The sequence below is a fragment of the Hypanus sabinus genome, chromosome 15, assembly GCF_030144855.1.
Source record: "Hypanus sabinus isolate sHypSab1 chromosome 15, sHypSab1.hap1, whole genome shotgun sequence".
Classification (NCBI taxonomy): Eukaryota; Metazoa; Chordata; class Chondrichthyes; order Myliobatiformes; family Dasyatidae; genus Hypanus; species Hypanus sabinus.
In genome coordinates, this window is record NC_082720.1 from 54,708,502 (window position 1) to 54,728,912 (window position 20,411).

At 43.5% G+C, this 20,411-nt stretch overlaps 2 protein-coding genes across 5 annotated transcripts in view; one reads left to right on the plus strand and one right to left on the minus strand.

The window, feature by feature from the left end:
- The window catches only part of si:dkey-201i24.3 (trichohyalin), an 83,485-nt gene extending 72,820 nt beyond the window's left edge, over positions 1-10,665 (minus strand). The window contains exons 1-3 of the mRNA XM_059990438.1: positions 9,064-10,665; positions 5,092-5,143; positions 2,230-2,312 (exon numbers count right to left, since the gene is read on the minus strand). Coding sequence (XP_059846421.1) covers positions 2,230-2,312; positions 5,092-5,143 — 135 coding nt within the window. The 5' untranslated portion in view covers positions 9,064-10,665. The remainder of the gene's footprint in view (positions 1-2,229; positions 2,313-5,091; positions 5,144-9,063) is intronic.
- Positions 10,666-11,912: 1,247 nt separating this feature from the next.
- The window catches only part of tmco6 (transmembrane and coiled-coil domains 6), a 77,261-nt gene continuing 68,762 nt past the window's right edge, over positions 11,913-20,411 (plus strand). For all 4 annotated transcript variants that reach the window (XR_009515912.1, XM_059990441.1, XM_059990442.1 and 1 more), the window contains exons 1-3: positions 11,913-12,052; positions 14,833-14,945; positions 19,499-19,608. Coding sequence is in view for 3 of the 4 variants with exons in the window: in XM_059990441.1 (XP_059846424.1) it covers positions 11,962-12,052; positions 14,833-14,945; positions 19,499-19,608 (314 nt within the window). In the remaining variant the exon portion in view is untranslated. The remainder of the gene's footprint in view (positions 12,053-14,832; positions 14,946-19,498; positions 19,609-20,411) is intronic.

Genomic DNA, 20,411 nt, shown 5'->3' on the forward strand with positions numbered 1-20,411 from the left:
ACTCGCTGGACTCGGCAATGGTCCTGGCAGATTGGAAAAATGCTAATGTAACTCCTTTATTTAAAAAGGGCAATAGACAGAAGGCTGGGAATTATAGGCCAGTTAGCCTAATATGTGGTTGGCAAAATGTTGGAATCGATAATTAAGGAAACAGTAACAGGGCATTTGGATAAACATAGCTTAATAGGACAAAGTCAGCATGGCTTTACAAAAGGGAAGTCATGTTTGACAAATTTGTTGGAGTTCTTTGAGGACATAACATATAGGGTAGATAAAGGGGAACCAGTGGATGTGGTGTATTTGGACTTCCAAAAGGCATTTGACAAGGTGCCACACCAAAGATTATCACTTAAAGTAAAAAATCATGGGATTGGGGATAATATTCTGGCATGGGTGGAGGATTGACTTTCTAACAGAAAACAGAGAGTTGGGATAAATGGTTTATTCTCAGACTGGCAGTTGGTGACTAGTGGTGTTCCGCAGGGGTCGGTGTTGGGACCCCAACTCTTTACAATCTATATTAATGATTTGGAGAAAGGGACTAAGTACAACGTATCGAAGTTTGCTGATGACACAAAGATGGGAGGGAGTGTAATGAGTGCGGAGGACATTGAAACCCTGCAGGGGGGCATAGATAGGCTGAGTGATTGGGCAGACATTTGGCAGATGAAATATAATACTGACAGGTGTGAGGTCTTGTACTTTGGCAGGAAAAGTAATAGAGGAAGTTAATATCTAAATGGAGAGAAACCGGAAAGTGCTTCTGTGCAAAGGGATCTGGGGGTCCTGGTGCAGGAAACACAAAAAATTAGTATGCAAGTGCAGCAGGTGGTCAAGAAGGCCAATGGAATGCTGGCTTTTATTGCTAGGGGGATGGAGTATAAGAACAGGGAGGTCTTACTGCAGTTGTACCAGGTATTGGTGAGACCACACCTGGAGTACTACGTGCAGTTCTGGTGTCCATATTTAAGAAAGGACATACTGGCTTTCGAGGCAGTGCAGAGAAGGTTCACTAGGTTAATTCCGGGGATGGGTGGGTTGATGTATGATGAGAGATTGAGTAGATTGGGACTCTACTCATTGGAGTTCCGAAGAATGAGAGGCGATCTTATTGAAACATATAAGATTGTGAAGGGGCTTGATCGGGTGGATGCGGGGAGAATGTTCCCAATGATGGGTGAAACTAGGACTAGGGGGCATAATCTTAAAATAAGGGGATGCTGTTCCAGGACTGAGATGAGGATAAATTTCTTCACTCAGAGGGTAGTGGGGCTGTGGAATTTACTGCCCCAGAGAGCTGTGGAAGCTACTACACTCAATAAATTCAAAACGGAGATAGACATTTTCCTGGATAAAAATGGCATTAGGGGATACGGTGAGCGAGCAGGTAAGTGGACATGAGGCTAGGTTTAGATCAGCCATGTGATCTCCTGGACCAGTTTTCGATAGCCTGGATGGGTCGGAGAGGAATTTTCCAGATTTTTTCTCCTCAATTGGCAAATCGTTTTTTTTTCCCTGGGTGATCACATGGGTTTGAGTGGGATGAATAATAAAATAATATGGGCAGCATGGTGCCCTGTTGGTTGGCACTGTTGCCTTGTGGGATTCGGTGAAAACTAGAGTTAAGATTGGATCAGCCATGATCTTGTTGAATGGCGGAGCAGGCTTGAGGGGTCGATTGGCCTACTCCTGCTCCTATCTCTTATGTTCTTATGTTCTATGGTTCATCCCCACTCACTGGCAGAAAGCGGTACAGCCATTAAACTAACTCTATCACCTTTCTGATTTTTCATTGGCTAAGTGTTAGTACAGTACCCATGTGATGTAATTGTGCAACCACTGATTGGTTTGCTTTAACTGAGGAATTTTTCTTATCTCAATTATAAAAGTGACGGATTTTTCAGAGGCAGCATCTTCTCCTTTTACCTTTGCCGTCTTAGCTTTTCATTACCTTTTCCTTGTTTCTCAGCTCTGTACAGTACTTTGTTGGCTTAGTATTTGTATGTTTGTTTAAACTTTAAAATAAATGATCCTTAAGAATTAAGACTTCTGGCCACTCTTGACTCACAGAAGAACCCTAAGGGTCAGAAAATAACAGAGATCCAACAAAACTCAAGCCCTCCATTCCCTGTCGCATCCTTGTGAATCTTGCCTGCCCTCACTCCAGTTTATTAATGACATTCTTCATGCAGCTAGATGACTAGAACAGCACACAATTTTCTGACTGACCTTTCCCTCTGCGTTCTGCTCTAAAACAGTTAGACTTTTAAAATCTTTGATGGTCACTGACGTTGATCTTCCTTCTTCCTCAGCTGCAAATAAACAAAAAGTTTGGAGATTACTGTAAGTGCTGATAGTACCCCACCTGTTCTGATCACAAGACCTTAAGACATAGGAGCAGAATAGGCCATTTGGCCCATCAAGTCAGTTCTGTCATTCCATCATGGCTGATTTATTTTTCCTCTCAAACCCATTCTCTTGTCTTCTCCACGTAGCCTTAGATGTCCTGACTAATCAAGTTCCTATCAGCCTCTGCTTTAGATATACTCGATGACTTGTCCTTCACAGCCATCTGTGGCAATGAATTCCACAGATTCACCACACCTCAGCTACAAAATTCATTTTTGTCTCTGTACTAAAGGGACATTCTTGTATTCTTAGGCTGTGCCCTCTGGACCCCCTCCCCTGACTATTCGGAACATCGTCTCAACATCCACTCTTCCTAGACATTTCAATAAGTTTTAATAAGATCCCCTCATTCTTCTAAACTCCAGTGAGTACAGGACTAAAGCCATTAAACATTCCTCATATGTTAACCCTTTAAATTTCCAGAATCTTTCTTGGACCCTCTCCAACGCCAACACATCTTATCTTAGATAAGGGGCCAAATCTGCTCACAATTCTCCAAGTGCAGTCTGACCAAGCCTCAGCATTACATCCTTGCTTTTATAATCTCGTCCTCTTGAAACAAATGCTTCCTGACCTCCGGCACAAACTGTAATTATCTGACTGATGCGTCACAAAATCATACAGTATCTGTGCCAGCTGTGATGCCAGTCTACGCTGATCCTGTGCCAGCTGTGATCCCAGTCTACGCTGATCCTATGCCAGCTGTGATCCCAGTCTACGCTGATCCTGTGCCAGCTGTGATCCCAGTCTACACTGATCCTGTGGTGATGCCAATCTATACTGATCCCATTCATCCAAGTTAGCCTGTATCTCTCGGTATATTTCCAATCCAAGAACTTTTCTGAATGCCTTCTTGAACACTGTAATTGTACCGGCATATACCACTTCCTCTGACAACTCATTCTGGCTACGGTATTCCCCTCCCTCTGTGTGAAAAACAAAGCCCTCAGATATTCTTTAAATGTTTCCTCTCTCACTGAAGACACACACACTCACATCCTCCTCTGTGAATGTAGTGGAAGCAAACAATCGTCAATCATTGTAGGACCCGCAAACTCAGCCACATGTGGGGCAGGAGATGCCGGATGGGGAGGGGTGGTAGTTTGGGAGGTAGAATTCTCTCTCTCTCTCTCTCTCTCTCACACACACACACACTTACAGAGCTTCTCTCACTCACTCACATACTCAGTCTCTCTCACACAAAAACACACACACACGCACAGAATCTCTCACACTGTGTGACTGTGTATGTGTCGGGGGGACAGTGTGTATGGGAGAGTGAGAGACTGTATGTTTGTCTGTCACACACACAGTCTCTCACAGAAAAACACACTCACACAGTCCCTCTCTTACACACATATTCAGTTTCTTTCTCACACACACATAAAATCCCTCTTTTCCCCCCTCTCTCTCTCACACACACACACAGTCTCTTACAAAAACCACACATTTATAGTCCCTTTTCTCTCTTTCTCTTACACAGTCTTTCTCTCTTTACTTCCCTCTCTCACAGTCTCTCAAACACACACATAAAATTTCTAACAACACACTAAATATGTCAGGGATTAAAATTTCTCTAAAAGAGAAAGCAGGATCTCCCAGTGGCTACACATTTTAATTCCAGGTCCCATTCCCATTCTGATATGTCTATCCATGGCCTCCTCTGCTGTCAAAATGAATCCAAACTCAGGTTGGAGGAACAACACCTTATATACCGGCAGGGTAGCCTCCAACATGATGGCGTGAACATTGGCTTCTCTAACTTCCGTTAATGCCCCTCCTCCCCTTCTTACCCCATCCCTGACATATTTAGTTGTTTGCCTGTTCTCCATCTCCTCTGGTGCTTCCCCCCCACCCCCCCGCCTCTTTCTTTCTCCTGAGGCGTCCCGTCCCATGATCCTTTCCCTTCTCCAGTTCGGTATCACTTTCGCCAATCACCTTTCCAGCTCTTAGCTTCATCCCACCCCCTCTGGTCTTCTCCTATCATTTTGCATTTCCCCCTCCCCCCACTACTTACAAATCTCTTACTATCTTTCCTTTCTGTTAGTCCTGATGAAGGGTCTCGGCCTGAAATGTCGACAGCGCATCTCCCTATAGATGCTGCCTAGCCTGCATTTTGGTGCAATGCTGGTGCAATCCACCAGCATTTTGTGTGTGTTGTTTGAATTTCCAGCATCTGCAGATTTACTCGTGTTTCCACATAAAATTTCTTCTCTCTCACGCCCCACTCACTCTTACACACATAATTCTCTTTCTCTCTCTCTTTCACTTCTGACACACACAGTCCCACAAAAACACACATACACACAGTCTCCTTCTCTCTCTTCCCCCCTCCCTCTCCCACATACATAAAGTCTCACCTTCTCTCACACACACATTCCATCTGCCTTACTTGCACACAACACACACAAAGGCTCTTTTTCCCTCTCTCTCTTTCCCTCTGTATCTCATATATACACTCAATCTGTCTGACACAAACACAGAGCCTCTCTCTCTCCCTCTCCCTCCCTACCTACCATCCACCACCATTTACCTACACAGCTCCCAGCCTGAAGTGTTCCACAAACCACCAGAAGAGCCCCACAAACCCTGTTGAAGAAACAAACCTCTGCCCTATTGACCACAACCTGAACACCACTGTCCCCATGGCACACTGCGAGGTGCCTGGCTTGGAGTCCTCACCTGGTGTCTGCTGGATTCCAACGGCTACCTGAACGTGAATCTCTTCAGACATCTGAGGCAAAGGAAACAAGCAGCTGAGAATTCTACTTTGTGACTGTGGATCCAATTTGCAATAATTCAAGTCTACTGTCATTCAACTGTACACATGTTTACTGCCAAACAGAACAATGTCCCTCTGCACCAACGTGAACAACACAGTACGTATAACTCACATACATTGCATGTAAAGTAACATTACCACAAATAAATTAACAAATAATAAAATACATTACAGAAGACTGAGATTTAGCATAACCTACTATTGGGAGCATTTAATAGGGAGGGGAGCCTACCCCCAGTACACCCCCAGCTATAATAACCTTAAGGTACACAGCACTTTTTTATGGAGCTTCAAACACACTGCTTGAGGACCTCAGTGGGCTGAGCACCCCCTGTGTATGTGGAGGGAGGAGTGGGTAAGGAATTGTTTATGTTTTGGTCTGAGAAGCAGAACTAGAATCAGGTTCAGGTTTACTTTCTCTGATTTATTTGAAATGAAATTTGTTGTTTTGTGGCAGCAACACAGTGCAAAGACAAAAATTATTATAAATTACAAAATAAATAAATAATGCATATAAAGAATTAGTGAGGTACTCTTCATTGTTTTTTGTCAATTCAGAAATTTGATGGTGGAGGGGAAGAAGCTTTTCCTGAAATATTGAGTGTGCATCTTCAGGCTCCTGTACCTCCTCCCTGTGGTAGCAATGAGAAGAGGGCATGTCCTGGATGGTGAGGGTCCTTAGTGAGGGATGCTGCCTTACTGAGGCACTGCTTCTTGAGGATTGTGGGTAGGGTTGTGGCTGTGACAGAGCTATAGCCTCTTGTGATATAGTGCTTTGGTGCCACCGTACCAGAGGGTGATGTAACCAGTCAGAATGCTCTCCATGGTCTATCTGCAGAATTTTGGGAGAGTCTTTGGTGACGTACCAAGCCTCCTCAAACTCTAAAGCAAGTTTAGCCGTTGGCGTGCCTTCTTCGTGAATGCATCAGTCTGTTGGACATCGGGACTGAGAATGGAGGTGGAAGGTGACCAGTAGGATAGGTGTTTCCACCTATCATCCACCTGACCAACTCCAATCTTCACCCCACCCCACCTCAAATTCTCCCCCATCTATCCAACATCCCACACCTCTCTTCATCCACCTGTCCATCTCCGATCTTCACCTCACCCCACCCTACACCCTCCCCCATCTGTCCATCATCCCACACCCGTCTTCATCCACCTGCCCGATTCCAATCTTCAACCTACCCCACACCCTCCTCCATCTATCCAACATCCCACACCCGTCTTCATCCACCTGCTCAACTCCGATCTTCACCCCACACCTCTGTCTAAACTTCTCATTGTGTCAGTAAAGCAACCAGCATAATCACAGACCTCAACTACATACCTCATGTTTTGTATTTAATAATTCAGTAATATTTGAGCAATCTTGTATATATTATTTGATTAAGCATTCTTGTTCATTTAAAAAATTCACTACGGGTTATATGTATAAATGTGTGAATTGCATAAGACATCACATTACCATGTGATACGCGTGCAACTCGCTTAAAGTAAACTTGAAGCTAGACACACATTTCAGACTTCCGTGTTTTCAGTTGAACTAGTTTAACGTTTTGAAGTTACAAAAGATAACTCCCCAGATATTCTCTCCTCTTCCCTCTCCCACTGGGAGGGGAGTTAACAGTGGACGGGCAGGGTGATTGTCTTCGGCAAGAGACAGGAAAGCCTTTCAAGTTCCAACAGGCTGAGGGACAACTCCTGTTATCAGATTTCTGAACTGACCTCCCACATGATAAAGAATAAGAACATAAGACATAGGAGCAGAAATAGGCCATTCAGCCCATTGAGTTTGCTCCACCATTCCATCATGGCTGATTTACTACCTCTCTCAACACCATTTTCCTGCCTTCTTCTCATAACCTATGTCACCCTTTCTAATTAAAACCTATCAACCTCTGCTTTAAGTATACCCAATGACTTGGTCTCCACAGCTTTCTGTAGCAATGAATTCCACAGATTCATCGTCCTCTGACTAAAGAAATTCCTTCTCATCTCTGTTCTAAATGGACGTCTCTCTATGCTGTGACTGTTCCCACTGGTCCTAGACTCCCCCCATGATTGGAAACATCCTCTCCACATCCACTCTACCTAGACCTTTCAATATTCAGATGGCTTCAATGAGATTCCCCTCATTTTTCTAAATTCCAGTGAATACAGGAGACATCAAACGCTCTTCATACATTAACTCTTTCATTCCTGGAAAGAACTCTTAATCACTGATTTACCTCATTGTGGTCCTTGCGTTTCATTTGTCCAACTGCACTGCACGTTCTCTGTTACTACAACTCTTTCTTCACTGTTCCATTTTCTGTTTACACTACACACTATTACACAATAATACCTGGGGGCACTATTTTAAAGTGATTGGAAAAAAGGGGGATGTCAGAGGTAGGTTTTTTTGCACAGAGAGTGGTGGGTGTGTGGAACACCCTGCCAGGGGTGGTGGTAAAGGCCATCCAGGACATTAAGAGCCTCTTAGACAGGCACAAGGATGATAGAAAAATGGGCACTATGGTAGGGAAGGGTTAGATTAATCTTGGAGTAGGTTAAAAGGTTGGCACAACCTTGTGGGCCAAAGGGCCTGTACTGTGTTGTAGTGTTCAATGTTCTTTATTTAATTGTGTTCTCCATTCCAGGTCAAGGATCAACATTATTCACCTTGTTGCTGGGGTGGAAATACATCTCTACCAAAGGAGGGGAAAGGCACTAGCCTGGGGGTCACTCTTGGGCACCTGCTTAGCGCCCCACCCCCCCACCAATCAAGGTCATGTGAAGCCATGGGAATGGGTGGTGGATGGTCGTATGAGCAGTCAGTGCGGATCACAAGTCCTGGTTCTGCGACCACTGACGCCAGGCAGACAGTCTCTGAAAAATATTGATAATGGCTGGAGTCATCTGTCTTGTAAAGACACTGCTCAGAAGAAGGCGATGGCAAACAACTTCTGTAGGAAAATTTGTCAAGAACAATTGTGGTCATGGAAGGACCAAGATCGTCCACGTCACACGACACGGCACATTTATGTGTATTAGTAATTTGCTGTGGTGAGTCGGTCAGGGCACGACATGCAACGTTCAATCATTATAAACACGAGAACATCAGCAGATGCTGGAAATCCAGAGCAACACACACAAAACACTGGAGGAACTCAGCAAGCAGCATCTGTGGAAATGAATAGATTGTTGACATTTCAGACCGACACCCTTCATTGGGCCTGGAAAGGAAGGGGGAAGATTCCAGAATAAAAAGGTGTGGGGAGAGGAAGGAGGCTAGCTAGAAGGTGATAGGTGAAGCCAGGTGGGTGGGAAAGGTCAAGAAATCTGATAGAAGAGGAGAGTGGACCACTGGAAAAAGGAAAGGAGGAGGGGACCAGGGGACCAGGGGGAAGTAATAGGCAGATGAGAAGAGGTAAAAGGTCAGAGTAGAGAATGGTGGGGTGTACAGGTGTAATTTCTTTACTAGAAGGAGAACTCAATATTCATACCATCAGGTTGGAGGCTACCTAGACGGAATATGAGGTGTTGCTCCTCCACCCTGAGGGCAGCCTCATCATGGCACAACTGGAGGCCATGGACCAAACACGCCGGAAAGGGAATGGGGATGGGAATTAAACTGTTTGACCACCGGGAAGTCTCATTTGTGGCGGATGGAGCAGAGGTACTGGACAATTATAAAGAATAAAGAATTATGTAAAAAATAAAGTTGAAAGTATAGGTTTGGAATATGAATATCAAATTCTGTTTTCTTTTAACTAATGTAATTATACAAGGCATCATGTGTCTGGATGCTCACAAATGTTTTTCATTGTATCTCAGTACATGTGACAATAATAAATAAATAAACATCAAAAAATTCTTCAGAAACTTACTTTGACCAACTGCTTCTCTCCTCTGCGTGATGTTTGTTCCGAAAACAGGCAGACAGTCTGGAGCAACGTTCGCTGATCAGGTCTTCATTAGTTAACAGCAGCCGTTGCTTTTCCAAATCTCATTTAATCAACTGGGGACTTGCAAACTCCTGGTGAATACTCAGCAGATTAAAAATTAAAACTTGGCCTGTCCAAGCGCTCCAACATTACAATGAATGTTTCATCAGGCTGGGAATCATTTTACAATGGAAAGACTGTGGAGTTAAATTATAAATAACGCTTCAATTTATCTGGCTCTAATGTTTGTTGTAACTGCTCAAACCTTTTTTGGGTTGCATTCCCTGACTTTCCTTCCTTCCATTAGCGAGTTTTTATGCTCCCACGAGGTGCTTTTACAAATGTGGTAAAGTTTCTTTAAAAGTGTTTTATGGATTTTGCTCACTGTGGCAATATGATGGGAAAATCTTTCACCAGGAACCAGAGGCATAGAGTCATAGAGTGCTACAGCCAGAAACAGGCCTTTCAGCCCATCTAGTCCATACCAAACTGCTGATCATCCTAGTGCCATTGACCTGCACCTGGACCTTCACCCTCTGTACCCCTCCCTGTATTTCATTAATATTATTACTAATATTATTGAGATACAATGTGGAACAGGCCCTTCTGGCCCAATGAGCAGCAACACCCAGCAAGCAACCGACTTTTTCCCAGCCTAATCACAGGACAATTTACAATCATCGATTAACCTACTAACCAGTACACTGTGGGAGGAAACCAGAGCACCTGGAGGAAACCGCACACATTTCATGGGGAGGATGTACAAACTCCTTACAGAGCATGCTGGGATTGAACTCTGAACTCTAGAGGCCTGAGCTGTAATAGAATCACGTTAACCGCTGTTCCCCCATGATGCCCCTCCATACACCTAACCAAACTTTCCTTAACTGTTGCAATTAAACCTGCATCCACCACTTCCACTGACAGCTCATTCCACTCTCATCACACTGAGTGAAGAAGTTCCCCATCAGAGGTAGTGTAATACTTCACCTTTCACCCTTAACCTAGGACGTTTATTTCTAGCTTTAGCGGAAAAAGCCTGTTTGCATTTACCCTGTCATGCCCTCGTAATTTTGTATATCTCTATCAAAAACCTCCCCTCAATCTCCTACGCTCCAGGGAATAAAGTCCCAACCTATTCAACCCTATAACTCAGGTCCTCAAGTCCTAGCAAAGTCTTTGTAAACTTCCTCTGCACTCTTTCAATCTTATTGATACCTTTCCTGTAGGTAGGTGACCTGAACAGGACACGATACTCCGAGTTAAGGCTGATCAGCATCTTATACAACTTCAGCAAAACATTCCAACTCCTGTACTCAATAAAAGCAACACACACAAAATACTGGAAGTGCTCAGCAAGCCAGGCAGCATCTATGGAAGAGTACAGCCAATGTTTCGGTCCAAAACTCATCAGCAGGTTTACGTACGCCCAGATTCTGATTGAAGTTTATTTATCCTGGGAATCATTTTACAATGGAAAACAATCAGGAAAAGAGCAATTGCTCAAAAACTAATATAGTTGAACCGTGGAGAGCATTCTGACAGGCTGCATCACTGTCTGGTATGGAGGGGCTACTGAACAGGACCAAAAGAAGCTGCAGAAGGTTGTAAATCTAGTCAGTTCCATCTTGGGCACTAGCCTACAAAGTATCCAGGTCATCTTTAGGGAGTGGTGTCTCAGAAAGGCAGTGTCCATTACTAAGGCCGTCCAGCACCCAGGGCATGCCCTTTTCTCACTGCTACCATCAGGGAGGAGGTACAGAAGCCTGAAGGCACACACTCAGCAATTCAGGAACAGTTTCTTCCCCTCTGCCATCTGATCAGACAGATAGACATACTTTCTTGCTCCCGAGGGAAATTGGGTTTCGTTACAGTGGCACCAACCAAGAATAGTGTAGAAATATAGCAATATAAAACCATAAATAATTAAATAATAAGTAAATTATGCCAAGTGGAAATAAATCCAGGACCAGTCTATTGGCTCAGGGTGTCTGACACTCCGAGGGAGGAGTTGTAAAGTTTGATGGCCACAGGCAGGAATGATTTCCTATGACGCTCAGTGTTGCATCTCGGTGGAATGAGTCTCTGGCTGAACGTACTCCTGTGCCTAACGAGTACACTATGGAGTGGATGGGAGACATAGTCCAAGATGGCATCCCTAAGTGGATATTGAATCTTTGGACACTACCTCACTTTTTTAATATACAGTAGTTCTGTTTTGGAACATTTTTAAACAATCTATTCAATATATGTAATTGATTTACTTGTTTATTTATTATTATTATTTCTCTCTGCTAGATTATGTATTGCGTTGAGCTAAGTTAACAAATTTCAGGTCAGATGTCGGTGATGATAAACCTGATCTAACACATGCCCTCTACTCGTTGCCACCGTCAGGGTCGGGTCCAGAAGTCTGAAGGCATGGACACACAAATTCCGTCCGCCATTCGACTTCCGAACGGCCCTCGAATGAATACACAACTCTACCTCACTATTCCTCTTTTGCACTTTCGATCTATCTGACCATCTCAAAGTAGATGCTTAACCGCTGAGGACAAGATTTAAATTAATAAAGAATCACATAGTTGCACCAATAGTTATGAAACCAGAGCGAGTTAGGCGGAAATTCCAGTTCCCACACCTCCTCCGAGGCTGCAGGGGGCGACGAGGAGCCGGGTAACGTCATCAGCGCGCGACGGAGGCAACAGGCCCAGGTTAATAGTGCGCGACGGTGGCGGCGGCGGAGCGGGAAGGGACGGGACGAGAGGAGAGGAGAGGAGAGGAGAGGAGGGGAGGGGAGGGGAGGGGAGGGGAGAGTGTCTTCGGTGCGGAACCGCCGATATGTGGCGGGGGAGCGGAGCCGTGAGCCGGTCCCGTGGCGGGGCTCCGGCCGTGGACGAGATCAAAGCCCGGAGGAGGCAGCAGGAGTGGGGTGAGCGGAGCTGGGGGGACGTGAGGATCCTGTCGCTCTCCTCCCCACCCTGGTCCTTCCCCCTTGTCTCTCTCTCCTAGCTTTGGTCCTTCCCCCCCCCCCCCACCCTGTGACTCTGTCCCAGCTCCGGTCCTTTCTCCCCACCTTGGTCCTTCTTCCCCCGTCTCTCTCTCCTAGCTTTGGTCCTTTCCCCCCCCCCCCCCCACCCTGTGACTCTGTCCCAGCTCCGGTCCTTTCTCCCCACCTTGGTCCCTCTTCCCCACCGGTCCCCATGTGTGGAGGGGTCGACGTTTTGAGCTGAGACCCTTCATCAGTCCCATTGAAGGATCTCAGCATGAAGCATTGACTCTCCATTTAACCCCCACTGACATCCTCCAGCTGTTTGTTTGCTCTTTGAATTCTTAAACTTGTTTCTTTTGATGTTTTAAGTTCAATTTCAGGTTTTATTGTCATGAATACAGCCAAATGAGACACTATTCCTCCAGTGCTATCATGTTTGCTGTTGTGTGCTGGGGCAGCAGGCTGAGGGTAGCAGACACCAACAGAATCAACAAACTCATTCTTAAGGCCAGAGATGCTAATTGTGGTGTCTGAAAAGAGGATGCTGTCCAAGTTGCACGCCATCTTGGACAATGACTCACATCCACTCCATAATGTACTGGTTAGGCACAGGAGTACATTCAGCCAGAGACTCATTCCACCGAGATGTAACACTGAGTGTTATAGGAAGTCATTCCTACCTGTGGCCATCAAACTTTACAACTCCTCCCTCGGAGTGTCAGACACCCTGAGCCAATAGGCTGGGCCTGGACTTTATTTCCACTTGGCATGATTAACTTATTATTATTTAATTATTTATGGTTTTATATTGCTATACTTCTTCACTATTCTTGGTTGGTGCAGCTGTAACGAAACTCAATTTCCCTCGGGATCAATAAAGTATGTCTGTCTGTCAGTGCACATTACCAACAGCACACAGCACATATAACTATGCAGTCACACAAAAAATAATATATCCTGTCCCCGTGTGGTGTGGCATGTAGACTGATGGTGCGTCAGATGTTACTTACTTAGAGGTATTACAAGGAGTAGACCTTTACAGCCCTTTGAAGTGTGCGCTCCAGCAACCCCCGATTAACCCTAGCCTAATCATAGGACAACTTACAATGCCCAATTAACCTACTAACAAATGTCTTTGGACTTTGGGCGGAAAGCAGAGCGCCTGGAGGAAGTCCACACACTCGGAGAGGATGTATAGAGACTCCTTACAGATAGCGCTGGAATTGAACTCTGAACTCCCAAACACCCAGAGCTGTAACAGTGTCGCACTAATCATAACTAACATGGTACTACTGTGTTGTTCTAGTCTAGCTTGTTCCAAATCAAGCAAGCACTGGAGGCAGGAGAGACCAGTCCCCAAAATAGTACGCAGTCCAGGCCTCTGCTTTCTCCCACACCACCTCTGGCATCTCCTCTCCTGGATGGCTGCAGCAAATGACACTCTGTCATGAGGGTTTGTGCAATAGCTGAGGCAATCTGCCATCAGTCTCACCATCCTCTTGTTGTAAAATAGGAAGACTTTCTTGATGTTCTGGGATTAATGTTTACCCTTCAAACCAAATTATTGCTGTCAGTGAGAAATTTATTACACCTTCCATCACCCCCAGCTTATACTGGCATCTTCCCTCTTCCTTTCCATTCTTGATAAAGGGTCTTGGGCTCGAAACGTTGACTGTTTATTCATTTTTGTAGATGCTGCCTGATCTGCTGAGTTCCTACAGCAATTTGTGTGTGTTTCTCTGGATTTCCAACATCTACAGAAACTCTTGAGTTGACTTTCCTAACTGATCCTTGGCTCACTGATCGTACCGTGTGTCTCCTCCCATCTGCATGTGGGTTCATTCACTGTTTTTTTCCATGAGGTTTTCAGGGGAAAATCCCCTCAGTAGTGTGAGGGTTGTACCATGGCTGTGTGCCACAGGGTGTCTGTGTAAATGATGAATTCCTCACTCATTGGCTTTATATTTTTAATTGTGATTCAGTGCAGTTAGTGTTTCCTGCATGACAGCATTTATCATTTTAAAAGTAGTAAGTTGAGACTGAAGAAAGAATGCAGCTCTTTTAACACCTTCATGGTGCTTTGGTGATATAACTATAGCTATAATATTTAAAGACAGAATTAGCAATACCACGTGGAATAGGCCCTTCCAGCCTTTAAAGCTGCATCACTCGGCCATTCCCCATTGTAATCCTGGCCTAATCTCAGGATTGCTGGCCGGTGGTGTAGTGGCATTGGATTTCGAGGCGAGTGATCCAGCTGGCTCCCTTCGTGCTTTTCATCCATGCTGGTTCAGCGTTGAGCTAGCAACTTGGCCTCATTTTTTAAATAACAGAGAAAAGTGCTAAAGAAACTGCAAGGTTGCCAACTGATGCGCCAGAAGGCGCGGAAAAGATCCCAGGACAATTTGCAATGACCAATTAACCTACCAACCATTGCATCTTTAGACTGTAGGAGGAAACCGGAGCATCCAGAGGAAATCTTCACCTTACAGGGAGGAACATACAAACTCCTTAAAGGCGGCAGCGGGAATTGAACCTGGGCCATCTGTACTGTATAGCGTTGTGCTAACCACTACACTGCTGTGCCATCTAGTCTTGACATAAATCCATAAAATTCCAAACAGCACTTAGTTTACCTGCGATGTTTGGGTTAGTTGACACTCAATGTTACTGCTCAGCAGTTTGACTTACAAGCTGCTCGATTTTCCTTTTGTTCTCAGCTCTGAGAAAGGCACGGAGGGAGAAGCAACTCGTCAGCAAGAGACTGCTGAGGGAGCTTCAAGATGAAGGAGAAGAGATGGAGATAAGAGAACCCTTGGTCACCCAAGACAAGGTAAGACCCACTCAGTCCTGGTTCTGGCCTGTCCTGTGATGACCAACGTTCCCTCTAATTTTTGTTAACGTTTTCGCAGGCCACCCATTTTTCTGAGCAGGACGTTTTTAAATGGCATGAAAATGGCACAACACTTTAAATGTTTTCTTTTATAATTGCGTACTGTGAATATTTTGGATGAAAATTGAGAAGTCTCATACTTTTGATTTTATTAATTGAAGGGGATAATGAAATGCAGTACAAGAAAGAAAATCTTTCACATTTTGTAAATGTTTAAACTTGGATGGCATCAGTGGCTGCTTGTTTATTAACAATGAGCTACCAACTTTCATATTGTTTTTATTGTTCAGAGTAAATTTATTACATATATACATGTATACTTGTATGTCATTATATACCCTGTACAACCCTGGAATTCGCTTTCTTATGGGCGTACTCAGTAAATCCAATAACCATAATAGAATCAATGAAAAACCATACCAAACAGTGTGCAAAAGACAATAAACTGTGAAAATACAAAAAAAAGATAAAAAGAAATAAAAATAGATCAATTATATTATGAGTGATCCATTATTAGTGATAGGACAATCCATAATAACCATCTGGATATAATATTACAGGATAAATAAGCAAAAACAACTTACTTAATAGATACAGCCATTCCAAACACACATAACATACAGAAATCAGTAAGTGAAAAACACCAGAAATATTCAATAATTGAAAGAGGAAATTGAAAAATTTTGGAACATGAACAAGGTATACTACATAGAAACATAGAAAACCTACAGCACAATACAGGCCCTACAGCCCACAAAGTTCTGCTGAACATGTCCCAACCTCAGAAATTACTAGGCTTATCAATAGCCCTCTATTTTATTAAACCATGTATCTATCTAAAAGCCTCTTATAAGACCCTATCGTATCCACATCCACCACCGTTGCTGGCAGCCCATTCCATGCACTCACCACTCTCTGTGTTTATTTAAAAAAAATAAATAAATCTTCCCCTGACCTCTCCTCTGTACCTACTCCCCAGCACCTTAACCCTGTGTCTTCTTGTAGCAACCATTTCAGCCCTGGGAAGAAGCCTCTGACTATCCACACGATCAATGCCTCTCATCACCTTGTACACCTCTATCAGGTCACCTCTCATCCTCCTTTGCTCCAAGGGGAAAAGCCCAATCTATTCTCACAAGGCATGCTCCTCAATCCAGGCAACATCCTTGTAAATCTCTGCACCCTTTCTATGGCTTCCACATCCTTCCTGTAGTGAGGCGACCAGAACTGAGCACAGTACTCCCAAGTGGGGTCTGACCAGGGTCCTATATAGCTGCAACATTACCTCTCAGCTCCTAAATTTAATTCCACAATTGATGAAGGCCAATACACCGTTCACCTTCTTAACCACAGAGTCAACCTGCTCAGCTGCTTTGATTGTCCTATAGACTCGGACCCCAAGATCCCTCTGATCCTCCACACTGTCAAGAGTCTTACCATTAATACCATATTCTGCCATCATATTTGATCTACCAAAACGAACCACTTCACACTTATCTGGGTTGAACTCCATCTGCCACTTTTCAGCCCAGTTTTGCATCCTATCACTGTCCCGCTGTAACCTCTGACAGCCCTCCACACTATTCACAACACCTCCAGCCTTTGTGTCATCTGCATACATTGCACCGATAGTAATACAGTCGGCCCTCCTTATCCACGGATTCCGCATGCGTGGATTCAACCAACCGTGGAGCAGGAAAACCCATAAGTTCTCTCTCCAGCACTCATCGTCTGAGCACGTACAGACTTGTATTAGGTGTTATAAGTAATCTAGAAATGATTTAAATGTTCAGGCAGTCCCTGGGTTATGAACGAGTTCCATTCCTGAATCCGTCTTGAAGTCGGAACAGGTACATCCGGTATTATTTAGCCTCAGTTAGTAAAATGTTTGTCTTAGTATATAGTATATATTTTACCTTTCTATGCATATAAAATACTTAAGAAACATACGTATTTCAATAATTAAACCGCTGCGTTGCTTAGTAAAAATTTTAGCTTTCAAAAGGCAGGGCCTTTCAAATGCTCCATTAAAATTGTTCCGATCATTGACTGACTGTAGTCTTAATGCTTTTCCAGTGACCGATGGTGTTTCACCTCTTCCAATCGCTTTATTACTTCCCTTTATTTTCAATTATGATCGTGATTATTTTCGTGAACAGACACTGTGGATTCAGAGCTGCGCCAGGTCCTGAAGTCCACCGCACTGATACGTGTTAAATAAGGTCTGGTGTTCAGCTGAGTCCTAACGACCACCGCATTGAGACCGGTTAAATAAGGGACTTGAGCATCCGGGCTTTTTCAGTATTCGCAAGGGGTCCCAGAACCAATCCCCAGTGGATAAGGAGGGCTGACTGTATCTACAAAAGTCAGTACGCAATAACGTCAAGCAATTAGGGCTACAAAAACAATATCTCTGTAATCTTCAGAAAGTCACAATACTAAACGTCACTAGAATAGCCTGGAAGTTCCTAGCAATTGAGAAACGAGTGTCCCTGGCTATGGCCGTATTTCAAGTTTTACCAGCTTGAGCTGAGGAAAAAATTAATAATAATAAATAAATAAGCAATAAATATCAAGAACATGAGATGAGGAGTCCTTGGAAGTGAGTCTATAGGCTGTGGGAAGGTTACAATTTGTAATGTAACTTGAAACACTGACGATATAAATATGTTGAAGCTCTGAACCGTTGTGGAACGTTTATTATTAAATGAATATTATATAAAAGGAAGTTCCACAGTATGGCAACAAAGTCTCTGTGCATGGATGCATTGCAGTTACTGTGTCACCACACGCCTTTGCAGATCAGTGGGAGCAGTGACGATGGTATACCTGAATATCATTGTGAGAAATGTTTACTGTACAACCCGTTCCATTCTGTTACTTAGTTTTATTTGTAGACCATTACAGCACAGTATCACTCAACAGTTACAACCACACTCAAAGGTTACTTGTACATTGTGACTTATGGTCTTATAAAAACAATCCTTTAAGACATTGAAGCAGAGTTAGTTAATTCAGCCCATCGAGTCTACTCTATCATTCAATCATGGCTGATTTACTATCCCTCTCAATCCCATTATCCTGTGCCTTCTCTCCGTAACCTTACCAATCAAGAACCTATCAACCTCCACTTTAAATATACCCAATGACTTGGCTTCCCCAGCTGTCTGTGACAATGGTTTCCACAGATTCTCTGCCTTCTGGCTGAAGAAATTCCTCCTTATCTCTGCTCTGAAGGGACGTCCCGCTATTCTGTTTAATTCGTATGTCTCTTATTCCTTTTATGTTATTCTGTTTTATTCATAAAACATAGTACAGTACAGGCCCTCCGGCCCACTATGTTGTGCGAACATTTAAACCAACTCTCTTCCCTCCTACATAGCCCTCCATTAGTTTTCTATCATCCATGTGCATATCCTGTATATGCAAGCACTCCTGAAAATACAACAGGTACTTGTGTTTTATAGGATTGCTTTTAGATTTAGATTTATTGTGTAGTTTATGTTTTTTATATTGCATCAGATCTGGAGTGACAATCATTTCATTATCATTTACTCTTATCGACTGAAGAATGACAATCAAAAAAAAACCTTAAATCTAAGTCTCGTAAGTGTCTGTAATTACTACCACCCACGGCAATACATTCTACATACCCACCACTGTCTGTGTTATTTTTTTAAAAAACTTACCTCCGACTTCTCCCCTATGCTTTTCCGCAATTACCTTAAAATTATACCCTTTCATTCGCCATTTCCACCCTGGGAAAAAATCTCTTGATCTATACCCCTTACCATCTTGTACTTCTCTAACAAGAGACTTTTGATTTATGAGATTTTTATTTATTTTGTTAATTATTGTCTATCATCTGTTCCCTATTTGACCATTTATCTTGGAGCAGACTCAGGAAAGGAAGTTATAAACATTTAGATTTAAGGGTACAGTCCTGTGAATAAGTTTGAAAAGCAAATCTGCGGATGCTGGAAATCCAAGGTAACACATAAAATGCTGGAGGAACGCAACAGGTCAGGCAGCATCTATGGAGAGGAATAAAGAGTTGATGTTTCAGACCGAGACCCTTTCTCATCACACTGATGAACTAAAGTCGACTGCTTATTCTCTCCCATTGATGCTCTTATCAGCGCAGAACAGGCCCTTCTGGCCCAACGAGTCACACTGCCCGGCAACCCGCCAATTTAACCCCAGCCTAATCACAGGACAATTTACAATGAATCTACTAACTTGTACATCTTCGGACTGATGGAGGAAACCCATGCAGTTTACTGGGAGATCGTACAAACCTCTTACAAAGGATGCCAGAATTGAACTCTTATCTCCCAATGATCCGAGCTGTAATGATGTCAGGCTAATGGCTACGTTACTGCATCACCCTGCTTCTGCTGTATTTTGTGTGTGTGTTGCCCTGTGTATAAGTGCTTTTAAGGAACAGATAATTTGACGATCTATGTTCAGCACAGTGTCCTGTTTATCTGCAGGTATCACAACTGTACCAGAGGATTCAGCGTGGATCAGAGGATCGGGTAACTGCATTGCGATCCCTGTGTCAATTGATGCACCAGAGGGAGGCACAGAAGATGTTTGTCAGGTACCTGTACTATAATGTATTTGTCAGGCGCCCGTACCTGCTTTCTCCTAAATACACTTAACAAACTTCTGCAGTAACTCCAGATGAAGAGCCTTGGCTGATACAGGTTGACCACCTCGAATCCAGCAATCAGTAATCCAGTTCCACCGCTGGTTTGAACATTATTTTTGCCAGCCTAATTTCAAATTTCCTGCATGGCTGCATCAAACTGTCGCCATTATTTTGGTGCCACCTTTATTAAAATCAGCTGTTGGCACAGTCTTTAAATGAAGCAAGTTGTTCCTCTGTTATTTTGCATTTATTTTTATAACCTGTGCTTATTGAGCCTCAGACATGGCTTCAGTGAATAAAGGAAGTGTTTCTCGTGGTGTAAAGCGCAAACACCATACGTTATCTATACAAGATAGGGTAGAAGGTCTGAAAAAACTCGGAAGTGGTGTGTCTGTGAAAAGCATATGTCACTTGTACACCATTGGCTCTACCACAGTTTATAATACAACGAGACAAAAAAAGTTGCTCCAGTTCTTTGTTGACAGCAAATAAAAAAAATAGATGTGCATTAGGAAAATGATGGAAGATGTTCACAACTACATGAAGTTCTCATAAAGTGGTTTAAACTCTGTCAGCGAAGGTGTAGAACTGTCAGGAGAGATGAGTGGAATTATTTCGTGAAGAATTAGGATTGGATTATGAGTGATTACCATGAAGGGTGGCTTCAGTGTTTCCAGCAGTAACTTAACATTTTGTGCAGTGTGTAATGAAAAACGGTCAGCAGACAGGGAAGCAGCTGCCAAGTTTGTTGT